This window comes from Anabrus simplex, chromosome 4 (assembly GCF_040414725.1).
Source record: "Anabrus simplex isolate iqAnaSimp1 chromosome 4, ASM4041472v1, whole genome shotgun sequence".
Taxonomy (NCBI): domain Eukaryota; kingdom Metazoa; phylum Arthropoda; class Insecta; order Orthoptera; family Tettigoniidae; genus Anabrus; species Anabrus simplex.
The window spans coordinates 239,863,957-239,876,388 of record NC_090268.1 but is presented as its reverse complement, the minus strand read 5'-3'; the positions used below and the strand labels follow the sequence as shown (position 1 = coordinate 239,876,388).

The 12,432-nt window shown below is 40.3% G+C and overlaps 1 protein-coding gene across 1 annotated transcript in view; it reads left to right on the top strand.

Moving 5' to 3' along the window:
* Positions 1-12,229, top strand: part of uzip (unzipped) — an 82,098-nt gene extending 69,869 nt beyond the window's left edge. Inside the window, exons 2-5 of the mRNA XM_067145463.2 lie at positions 1,504-1,700; positions 5,318-5,733; positions 7,552-7,886; positions 8,349-12,229. Coding sequence (XP_067001564.2) covers positions 1,505-1,700; positions 5,318-5,733; positions 7,552-7,886; positions 8,349-8,883 — 1,482 coding nt within the window. The 5' untranslated portion in view covers position 1,504 and the 3' untranslated portion in view covers positions 8,884-12,229. The remainder of the gene's footprint in view (positions 1-1,503; positions 1,701-5,317; positions 5,734-7,551; positions 7,887-8,348) is intronic.
* The last annotated feature ends 203 nt before the right edge of the window (positions 12,230-12,432 follow it).

The following is a 12,432-nucleotide window of genomic DNA, read 5'->3' as shown; positions in this document are numbered from 1 at the left end:
GTCCTCCGTCGTGCAGCCGATTTCGTACTATCTGATCTGACACATTCACTCCGGTGGCCCTCCGAAGATCCTGGCGGAACGAGGTAGCAGTAGCAGTGAGACTATGACATATGATCCTCCTTGCGAGTTGTCTTGCATGGGCGTCCTATCCGTTGTCGATCAGCAACCGTTTATGTCTCCCTAAGCTTTTTCTAAACTTTGGATACATCACTTTGACTCAAGCGATATCCTCTTGTCGCGATCCTTCTTACAGCAATGTCAGAATTCGAATGAATCACTAGCAGAAATAGGTACTCTTGCCATGTTTACCTCAGTCCTACCACCGATCTTACAAGCGACGCTGTTATTAAACTGACCGACAGCACAAATTCGTCCTATCCTGCCAAATATAGAACCTGGTCTGGTTTAAGCGCCACTGTCTGTATCAGCCATTAGCCGATATTGTGCATACTGTGAACATGCTTGAGGTGCACGACATACAGCATGTAAAATCGTAATATGTAAAACATTCTTTGAGCATTGTAGTTTCAAATAAGGGAAAATACTCTCGTATTAAAAATGAACGCGGTGCCTGGTATCGTCATGTGATTTGTTGTTGCAAGCGAGTTTTTTTTTTTTTTTTTTTTTTTCCCATATGCGCTTTTACTGCACTTACGCATGCATATCAGTCAACAGATATGACTATCAAGCAAGCAGCAACATAGTGACGTTTGGTATTGTATGTCTCATCGGATCTGCTATTATGGTGCTCGTGTCGTATAGCGCTACCGATTCACATACGGACCTCATTGCTTTCTGCAGCGTAATGGTTGTACTTCAGAAGTTATTTTAACTGAGCATTACGATCACTCAACATTTCCGAGTAATGATTTAGTTACTATAAACAGATTACAAATGAAAAGGAACTTAATAGTTCTGATAGTTTCCAAGATTTTTGAAGGTGGAGAAGGAGAAAGGAATCTTATATGCTCAAGCATACGTGGGACACAATTAATTCAGACGTCTCTTGTCACTGGCGAAAACACAATTCAAGTCTCGTCACACTTTGCTGTAGCACTACTGAACTAATTCAGGCAAATTCATTTTGAGTTTTCGGATTGGAAACTTGGCAGTTTATTACGACTAAAATCACATTCAACGAAAAGATGCTGTACTTTGTGTAAAATAGTGTTAGAACGTCTAAATATCGAGAATAATAGAACAATTTTTCTGCCGTTAAAACACATACTCTATGATTGTCTACATCGATCACAATTACTCGCAGTGACACCCATGTGTACATTAAAAAAATCTATATTTATTCTGTATCAGCCTGCAGATTTACTGAATCGCCTTAAAAGTTATAAAATAAACGTAGTTAATAATTGCAACGAAACGTAGTGACAAAGAATAACAAGGAATTCGCTCAGTAGCACTGAAACAAATACTAACCAGCAAATCCATACAATGTAACTGTTAACTGGGGTTTAAAAACCAAAGTTACAAATTGTTTTTCTGTTGCAGGATGTTGGTGGCCTATCCGGCACTGCTGCTTCTGGTAGCAGTCACGTTAAGCCCCTCATGTGCTGAAGAGGGTGTGCTTCTTCGTCGATCCCAATATGATGACCAGTTCGTGACGTCCAGTACTCTTCACTGGGTATCGGCTGGAGGTGGAAAGTACCCCAATAACTCCGTGGTGGGTGCCACGGAGATTCTACCAAGTAAGTCACGCAATCATATTTACCATGTACCCCTTGACAGGGAACTTAAAAATTCATATAATTATCAGAGGGAAGTAATTCGAGGAATTGAAGGGTCTCGGAGAGGTTAGAATTGATAAAAATAACAGGAATGGGAAATTAAAGACGACCTCTATGGTATAGCTATAATAATAGTTCTCCTTGAAAGCGGCGCACCGGCGAAAAGTGGACAGTGATCCAGAGGTCTCCGTTGTGCTTGATTTCTTCTCATAGTCGACAAAATCTGATATTAGCTCTTTAACCACACAATAAAACGCACAGAAATATAAAGGTGTCAAACTTCAGCATACTATAATTTCATTTTGTTCCAGTGTCAATATTTAACAAATTATTAAGCCTACAGTCGGAGCCCGCCTGGTGGTCATGATGGTTAAGGCGTGAACGCTAAGATCTGATACCGTGGTTAGCCGGTTCGAGTCCCGTTGGTCGAAAATATTTCCTTCGGAGTGCTGGCCAGCAGAGTAGGAGAGGTGGTGGTATACAATTTGTAATCACCAGATTGCGTGCCACAAGCCTGGAATCAATTCCAAACCTCTCCGCAGTGTTCATATGGAGTGTGGCGCTGTTGATGGTGATTTGATCGTCAAATGGAAACGTTAAGCCTTGGTGCCATTCGACAGGAGAAGGCTATGTACCGGCACCAGGTTTCACCCTCTCCCTTCCTATATCTTTTTCACATTCATCCCGTTAACTCCTCTGATGACGTTGACATCAGGAAGGGCATCGGTCGTAAAGTTTCATCTCAGTTCATATCTGGCCCCGTAGGGAAAAGGGACAAGGGACAAGGGTTGGACAAAGCTTGCGAACTTATTTCTAGTTTAGGGGAGAGCGTATCCCCATGCTTCCTGATGAAGATCCTACCCTATGACGCTATGGTTGGTGAACTAACGTGCTACTAGACAATGCCTGCAGAAACACCCTTTCTGGAGTCAGAGCGTTCCACAGGAACGGAGAACCGAGGAGTTTGTTACTCGCAAGAGCGTTGTTGATGTACGGGTAAATGAAGCTTAGGTCGTCTGTCTAAAAACTAACTCAACGTAGACTATCTCTGTTGCATTGGTGTGGTTATATGTATTTTCATAATGGTAAGCATGATGCTTTAAATATTGACATTTGTTATGTTTTTTCTGAAAAGTTGTTCATGTTAGCCTCTTTTACCTCCACTACTCGAAGACTTTCATTCATTTATTTTTCTCATTATTGAAATGAAAATCCACAGCCTGTTTCCAGTCATTCGACCGGGTCAGGGATGGACTTAATGAAGCCCCTATCTAGCAGCGAGGACAGGACATTTTTTTTACAACTTGCTTTATGTCGCACCGACACATTTAGGTATTATGGCGACGATGTGATAGGAAAGGGCTAGGCGTGGGAAGGAAGCGGCCGTGGCCTTAGTTGCGAAACCACGGAAAACCATCTTGAGAGCTGCCAACAGTGGGGTTCGACTCCACTATCTCCCGAATGCAAGCTTACAGCTACGCGCTCCAAACCGCACGGCCAGCTCGCTCGGTGATAGGAACTGTGCCGGCTCCCGAAGCCTGTCGCACTGCTCTGATTTTTCCCATTATTCTTCCGATGAAATTCATGTCATGTACTTAACTGAAACACTGCACACAAGCGACTATTCCTTCTCCTCCTTTTCCTACTGACACTCCTTACCCGCTCACAATCCTACACCATTTGCGTCTCCTCTCGTTCTCTTAACTAGACGATCGGGCAACACTTGTTTACACGTTCTCGTGGTACTGCTGTAGTTATAAAACCACTTTTCCTCTCAAGAAAATCTTGTTACACATAATGTAACAATTATAATACATTTAAACTTTCTATTACGTTTTAAGTTTGATTAATAGTAGGTTCTGTTGGCTACGTGGTTTTTCTTAATTTCTGGCTATAGGATTTTGTTGTTTTACACTTTTTCGAAACTTTTAAAATTAAATATTTTACCTCATTTATTCATAAACACAGCCAATCCCATGGTCTAGGGGTAGCATGTCTGTCTCTCACTCACGGACCTGGTCTGAAGAGGTAGATAATGGAAACGTAAAATAAATGCAATCTTGGATTGTATAGTTCTCAGATATTGTTGGTTTTCGTTAACCATCTAATAATAATTTCATAAAGTGAGTAGCGAGGAGTTTCGTATGCTAATTGGCTGTTGGTTCATTTAGGGGCTAAAGACGTGATGGACATCAGTCCCACACTCTGGAGTGTGTAACTGTTATTAATTAGTACTCGAACTTAGCAAACGCCCCGGGAATTCAGAGCTGCGGTAAATATTCTAGCGCAGTGCATACACCGCTCGGACCGCAATCAACAGAGGCCGCTTCTGCCTCGATAATGGTTCATTTTCACATAATGAAATTAATACCCAGTACATTTTAAGATATTAACCCAATTCCGTTAATATAAATAATGATATGAACGTTTCCCCTTTAACAAATAAACCTCCGAGCAACTGTTATTTTGTCATCTTCTACACTTTTGATTGATCGAAATTCCTCAGTGGGAAATGCCTTTTCCCTTTAGGGGAGCATGAAAGGCGGTGTTGAAAAACACTTTTATTTTTATGATATATAAACATAGGCCTACTGCATTTCTGTTTACTCTGAAATGCGATTAATGCTGGCTGACTATACGCATCTGATAATTTATTATTATGCTCGCTATCCCTTTTTTATTTGTTTTATTCGCGAGCACTTGTTCAGTTAAAATGATCAGGAACAAGGTAGTACATGACTGTGATTTGTCTTAAATTATAGCGGACATAGCGCTTGGCTGCATTGGTCTTTATCATCATTTCCTCTTTAGCAGTCAGCTTGGTAACAACGCATGGAAGTACAGTACTTACGTTTTGTGAGCAGCATACTGACATAACTACCGAGCGAGCTGGTCGTTCGGTTAGGGTCGTGCAGCCGCGACTTTGTATTCGGGAGATAGTGGGTTCGAATCCTACCGCCGGCAGCCCTGAAGATTGTTTTCCGTGCTTTCCCATTTTCACACCAAGCAAATGCTAGGGCTGTACCTTAATTAAGGCGACGGCCGCTACTTTCTCAATCCTAGCCCTTTCCCATCCTTCCGTCGCAGAAAACCTTTCATGAGTTAGTGCGACGTTAAACAAGTAGCAAAAGAGAAAAGAAAACGTGATTTTAACTGTGATTTCTATAAACTATATTGCTTTTTCCAGAGTTCCCATTTCCCCAGGAAATGCTTCAGCTAGAAGTTTGTACTTCTTATACGGAACCTTATTGTAGTAATGTGGTAGAGGTAGAACATAATGACAGCATAAAAAATAAAATATATTATCTTTTAAAAATCGTATGTCTTCCTTTGTACTAATGTTATAATCAAGAAGATAGATCAGTGGACGTAGAAGATACGAGTCTGTGTCCTGTAAAATTTTCCTTACTTTATCTAGAATAGTTCCGGTGAAAAGGGATGAGAATTTGTCTAAACCCTACTTCACAACGTACCTACATGATTTGTGTTTTAAAAGACGATACAGAACATTGAAGATGGAGATATAGCCCTTCACTTGGCTGCAATTTATTTTTAGAGGCGTATTTTGTGTGTTGCAGAGTTCGAAGAGAATGACGACGACGACGAGGACCCAGATGCGGAAACAGACGCCACGAAGCCTCCACCGCCGGTTCCCCGCTTAGCTTACGTGTGTCGCGCCAGACACAACGGGATTTGGGTGTCAGGGTCCCTGCATCCAGAGTTAGGTTACTGCCACATCTCGCTGCAGGGGGATGTGTCCAAATATGAACACTACCAAGTGCTCCAGAATATGGACGGAGGGGCCCGTCTCAACTGGGTGCTATGGGATCGCTTCCGCATGGTACCGATGGGTGCTGTATCGGCAGGGCAAGTCTACGTTGCTCGCCGAGAAGTAAAGCCAGATGACACCGCCGGAATCGCAGCGGGCTTCTCACACTACCTGGGCAAGCTCGACCCCAAGGACGGCCTGGGTCGCATCACCGTAGTCACGCAGGTGAGATATGGTCTTCACACATCCCGCACTGTTGTTTTTGGATTGCACTCTTTTGATAGTACTGGTGTTACAGAGTGATGGCCAGTTGCGATAGTTCGGGCTATTCTCAATGTTGCAGAGCTAGTTAATATGAGACGCTGCGAGTACAAAGGGCATTTTGAAGAGAACACATTTGCAAACATTTCATTTTGCATCCGGGAGATAGTAGGTTCGAATCCCACTATCGGCAGCCCTGAAGATGGTTTTCCGTGGTTTTCCATTTTCACACCAGGCAAATGCTGGGGCTGTACCTTAATTAAGGCCACGGCAGCTTCCTTCCAACTCCTAGGCCTTTCCTATCCCATCGTCGCCATAAGACCTATCTGTGTCGGTGCGACGTAAAGCCCCTAGCAAAAAAAAACATTTCATTCGTGTAAACTAATAATAAAAATGGACTTATAAAAAGTTACTGAAAACATTTCATGTAAAAATATTTATCAGAATACGTACAACTGAATACAATACAATACAATAATTTCAACAACTGAATATCTCTAGTGAGCAAATAAGAAGCTAAATTACAGATTTTCATTAGCCAAATCTTCTGTTACAAAAAATCAAATTATGGCATTCATTCGTAGTCAATCATGTCGTCACTGTTGTGATTCTCTTGTTCTTCTTCCTGCGTTACTTAGTTGGGCTTGGGTGTCGATGATGTCGACAAAAAGCTTGCTTTACGATGGTGGGACATACGGCAATATGTAGTAGTAGTAGTAGTAGTATGCTAGACGTTTTATAATTTAGAGTTATATCTGGGATTATACAATACTTCTATCGCAAGTGCCCGTTAAAATTCCCTACGAAATAGCTGCATTGAAAAAGCGCACAAAAATCGAAATTACAGGTGTAACACAAACCTACGAGTCATACTCATGTCACGGAGCATTTGACTTTCTTTATTCCAGCTATGTTCTTAGAATGACACGAAACTGAGGATTTGTCCATAATTTTCGTACTGTGATGCTCTAAAAAAATATGTAGTTGAAATTGAACTGTACATGCTAACACCTAAGTTACCACAAAACGTTCTGCAATCCTTATTCTGTATACAAATCTTCTGGATTTCTTTTGTTCAATCTTATATCGGTCCACCGTGTTCATCTTATTTTATGTGTACACCTGGCTTTATTGAAAATACTTTCTACACCTTTGAATCGAAGAATATAAATAGAGATTTGGACTATGGAGGTAGTGACTCGACCTCTAGCTATGTCTGTCTTCAGTCCAGAGGTTGGTTGGATCCTCAAACACCACCACCACTGCAAAAACCGATGGCGGTATTATAATGAGGCGTACAAGGCATGGTGAGGACTGAGGTATTAAATAGGTACATACGGACTTAAATACTAGTAAAATAAAAACGAGGGGGAAACGCGCACAAGTGTTTCAGAGTACATTGGATTTACAGTATCTTGCGTCCTCTGCATTCCTATGGTTCTTCAACCATTGGTTTAAATAGTCCTTTAGGTTCATCTTGTAAGAAGTCACCAAAAGTAAATACTGTATAGCGTGTTTGGTGAGTAGAGAGGTACTTCCCGCCTAAAGTTTCAGGCAGTTTAGAGCTGGAATTGTAACAAATGCCTACTCTACCTCCCTTTAATCCTGAGCTTTCCTAATCCAATCTTGCAAATTTATGCCGACCTCATGCCAGATGCAACATTCGAGCTGTTTTGACATTTATCAATTTTTTTTTTTAAATCTCTATTCTCACCAAACACGCTTTAGTTGAATATAACTGCATACCGCGTTTAGTAAATACTTTGAATACTGTCATTACAGGATGGTGAAGAGAAAGGCTACACTGATGGGGAAGTTCTCATGGAGACAGAACCTTTGCGATACGAACTGACGGACGTGAAGTTCAACTTGTGGCGCAAGAGAGTGAGGCCTCAGCAAGTAGTTCTGACGACGAGCGTGCTGCGCAATGGTGCGGGCACAGTACCAGTAGAGGTGGACCAGGCCATGCAGTATTCGTTCACCTACTCTCTGTACTGGGGTCAAGGACGCGCCATGCTCAAGGGCCTGCCCACCACAGTGCGACATCACAACGGTTCTCTGCTCGGACAAATCAACTGGGGACTCGAAGAAAAGGAGGAGCGAAGAAGCGTCTTCACGTAAGTTCCTTTTTTCAACAATTTTTTTAAATTTGATACCAAAGATGAAGTTGTAAACACTGACTTTACATCAGTACCTGTGAAGGCTACATAGTCACTAAGCTACACCGCGGATAGGCATAGTTTAACGTGAGCCATTTGAGCATTTCCACAATTATAATATAACTCATATAACAGAGTAAATATTTTGCTTACTTTATCATTATCTTTCTATATAACATCACAACAAATATGATGTATTTTGATATCCTTTCACAGCTCTTCATTTAGATGTTGTTGAGTATTTTGTTCTTTGCGGGCAAAGTCCCTCTTCTTAATCTGACAACAGTACTGTGTATTACAACACTCCATCTACTGTACATAATTTTTAAAAGGCTTTCACATTTTATATCAGTGGCTCTCAAAACTTGGAACGAGGGTCATGCTCCTGAGCTGATTTTTGACAGGCAATTGTGTTTGTAGGGTGAAGCACCTGCTGGAGCCAGGCACAGCTGTGAATGTGACACTCCTAGGCAACAACACGGAGACAGAGTTGTACTATAGTGGAAACCTTGTCGCCATCTTCAACGATAGCGCTAGTAGCAAGCGAGCTATCAATGGCACTCGGCGGGAGGTGAACATGATGGATCTTCGAGCAGACTATGGCCCTGTTTACTTCATCAAGAACGGTAGTCTTGTGCCAACGACGACAACCACGACTACGACTACGACCACTACCACTACCACAACGACCACGGGAAAACCACCAGTGCCGGTCCCAGAACCTCCTGTGCCTCCCAAGAAGCCGTCCAAACCTCAGAAGCCAGACGTGGAGAATGAAATTAATAGGAGTGGTATGTTAGCGGATGAAGCGCTCTCCTTGCAGAAGGAGAATGCCTCTAAACAAGAAAGGGGTATTCAAGGGGATAATAACGGAAACGGACGTGTCAGCGCGTCCACAGTGACCTTCCTTGCTGCCATAGCAGCGTTCGTAGCAGTAGTCCAGAGGATCACGTAGAGTGTGTGCTGAAGGCAATTGTGTGTACCTGCTTGATATGGAACTGAAAAGACTTCAAGGTGTGTGTCTGTGTGTACATATTTAAGCTTAGTAATATATAAATGTATCAGTTGTCCCTATGAAAACATTCCTACTCTGGCTGCCTCCATTTCTGTTTCTCTTTCATCGCCCATTCCACTTGTATAATAGTTGACAATTGTGTACATAGCTTGTGTAAATAAACGTTAATGTCAGGGAGATAACAACAGCAGCACGGGAAGTGATTCGCTCCGTTCCAAGCGATACCCAGAACGTGATATTTTACGGTATTATTTGGTTCGTTGAAGAGCCGAATATGAAAGTATGTAATGTGAGAGTAAGCTTTGAAAGATAAATGTATTGTTTTACCATGTAAATGTGATAAGTGCATATAGATATATAACATTTGTCCTTCCTAAAATTGACGTCCAGATTCCTTTGTGTAGTTCTATCAGTGCCGGCTTCTAAATCCACGTTATGAAAATTATGTATAAACCCAACCCAACTCGACGTGCTGTGCTTGCATTGCAAACAATAAATTAGTAATCCTGAAATTTGAAGAATTGTTTGTCTCAATCAAAATTTTAACAATTCTGCATTATTTAATTTCAGTTTAAAATCCATAACATTAAGGTACATTATTTTATTATGTTTCTCTTGAAAGGAATTACATGTACTGTGTATAAAAAGAAAAGAGAGTGAAGACAATTTGTGCGACCTCTGCAGACTCCAGTATGGTAGGTCTACAAACATGCACAATACATTTTATGAAAACACAACAGTAGACGTGCGTGACCATCACACAGCTTCTTCATTCGAAGAAGAAAGGAGCTTTAGCAATTAGCTTGTCTATTAAAACCAAGGTATCCAGATGTTTCTTACAGATTTACTTTTGTGGGAGTATATAATGTGAAAAAAGTGACTACCAACTCCCAAAGATTTGATACTGATAGTGAGTGAAGCCAAGGTCAAACAAGTGACTGATCTATCAGTTAGAAAGCAATACATCATTAACAACACAGAAAAAAAAATTACCATTGTCTTGGTTTACTTAAAACCTTCTAGGGAAATTGGAAGATTGTTTCATATTTACTTCCTTCTTAGATATGCCTGAAAGTGTTCCCAGTTGAACTTCGTCTTCAATTTCCATATATAGGACTTTGTGTATCATATATATTATCAGTTGATGCAGTTTTCAGGTGGCTTACAAGGGAGGAACTGGGTGTTCCCTGTATCAGCTTTAAGGAAGATTAGTTCAAATTTTTCAGGGAAAGTTTCATTTATCTGCTCATTGGAAATGACCCCTAAGCCAAGATGTGTAATTGTATTTTCAAATATTTCAGAATGAGCCAAACTCTCTAATAGGAGAAACAGCGTGGGTATATTCAAATTTCATTAAAGAAAAGTGTAAATAATATTATTTACAAAAATGCTGTTTCTTGATTTTTCATAAATTGTGCTTTTATTCACACGCACATTGCAGACATACATATAAGGCAGAGATTAGCGTAGGATCGGTAGGATCCTCAAAGTTACATGATAATTATTGTTTACGAAAGCACAGAAAAAGATCCTGATATTAGAATTTAAATTGGATATAAAATTACCTTTGTTTATACTGTACTTAGCAAGAAGGCACGGCAGGTTACAGTTCAGCTCAATTTACAGACAGAACAAAAAATGGAGGGCATAGCCATGGACGAAGCTAATTTAAGTCTATAGGAAAAATGAAAGTTTCAAATATATATTGTGTTCCATATAGAGCACGATTGACATATGTGAGTTAAAACTGTGTGTATTACTCGCGCACTAATCTCGTTAACGAGCGACACATCAAGCGATTCAGGTCCTACCTCACCTATCGAGTTCCAAAGAATGAGTTGTTGCTACTTTTCCTGCGATCATACGGCAGTTAACCAGAAATCTGAATGGACATAACGGACTGCAAGCATCAGTTGTTCGGAATATTGCTATAAGCTCCTCAATGACCTTCACATATTGCAACGCTCATTCAGTGTGAATTAGGCACCTAAATGTCAGTATGCGGCTGCATCACAAATTGCACACTTTATTGATGCGATGAGGAGAAGCAGGTTCCAACACTCGACTAACATTGTCACTTGCTGTTGCCAAAAGCTTGACAGTCGTTAACAAGGATAGTGCGCGTATAATATCGCCTTTGAAAGCACCTCGTTATTGTGGTTAACGGAGGAGAAATGTGACGTTATGTGCTGAATGTGAGAACGGCCGAGTTGTCTCTTTTGGCTAATTCAGAAGGATCACCTGTATGTAGTGTAGGTACTTAATCCCTGTTTCCTTACCACTAGTGTAGGCCCTATAGGACGACGAGAGCTTATGAGACCAGTAGAAAATACTTAGAACTATTAACGGCGACGATAGCTAAATCAAGAACGCTTGAAAAGGACCGTATCCTTCACTACTTGCTGGGAAGATATCTAATAGGCATCATTTGCTTGATGTTCTATGGTTTGGCTATATCTATTGGAAATACTGAGAACCTAATGCCCACAAAATAGCTATTTGCAAACTCAATCTCACTGCTGTTATAACACGGTCACCAAACTGTACACTTTATAGTTCACATAGGCTCTACTAGTAAGAACTTGTGAAGCTGTATACACTCTGATTTGAAAAAAAACACTTCAAGACTGACTAGCAACCAATAAAGAGGCATTACCTTTCATCTCATCAAGTAATAAATACTTCGTTGAATTTTAGCACGTTGTTTACCTATCTGCTGGATGTCTGCAGCAACCGCATCGTGTGATATATTTTGTATTGTAATAAGGTACAGGGGGAAGTTTGTATTATATAAAGGCATCACTTGCTGATCATTCATGTATTGTAAATTTAAAATGCAACTATTTTAAGATATCAATTTAATACTATGTTCTTGTGTATTAAATCTAATAAGAGGAAGTACATGCTTGAGGAAGAGAAGTACAAAGTATGTTTATTTTATTAGGTGTATGTATATAGAAGACGTTCCTAAATATAAGACAAAAAGGCTAATTTTTCTCTCCAATAGTTCCAGCCAATTTAGCTATTAATGGCGCATGTTGTAATCAGATAATAAATATGTACCTCTCATTATCCACTTTCAAAACCTTCTGGAAAAATAAAGAAAAAGATTATTCATAATTCTCTCAAGCATGGTATTTTATTGGCTTTATGAATATTTTATGAGAATCTTGCTGACTATACAGCATTGGTTTGACTGACAAGGAATACATAAATATTGTAATGTGAAATCTGTATCAACAAAATTCTTGAGGTTAAAAGTTCATAAAATTCCTCACAAGTTGTTGGTGACTGTGTTTTATTTCAAGCCCTTCCCTGCATGTACAAGACAAAGGATGATAAGTAATCCTCTCAACAAACTTAGCAATAATTCTGTTATGCATCTCTTCTCCCTTCCGCAGCATTACACCACAGCAGATGAAAGATGAAGCTCATAATACTTCTCTGTGCTACTATACACGTCACGATAGCACTTTTAAAAAGTTTCAT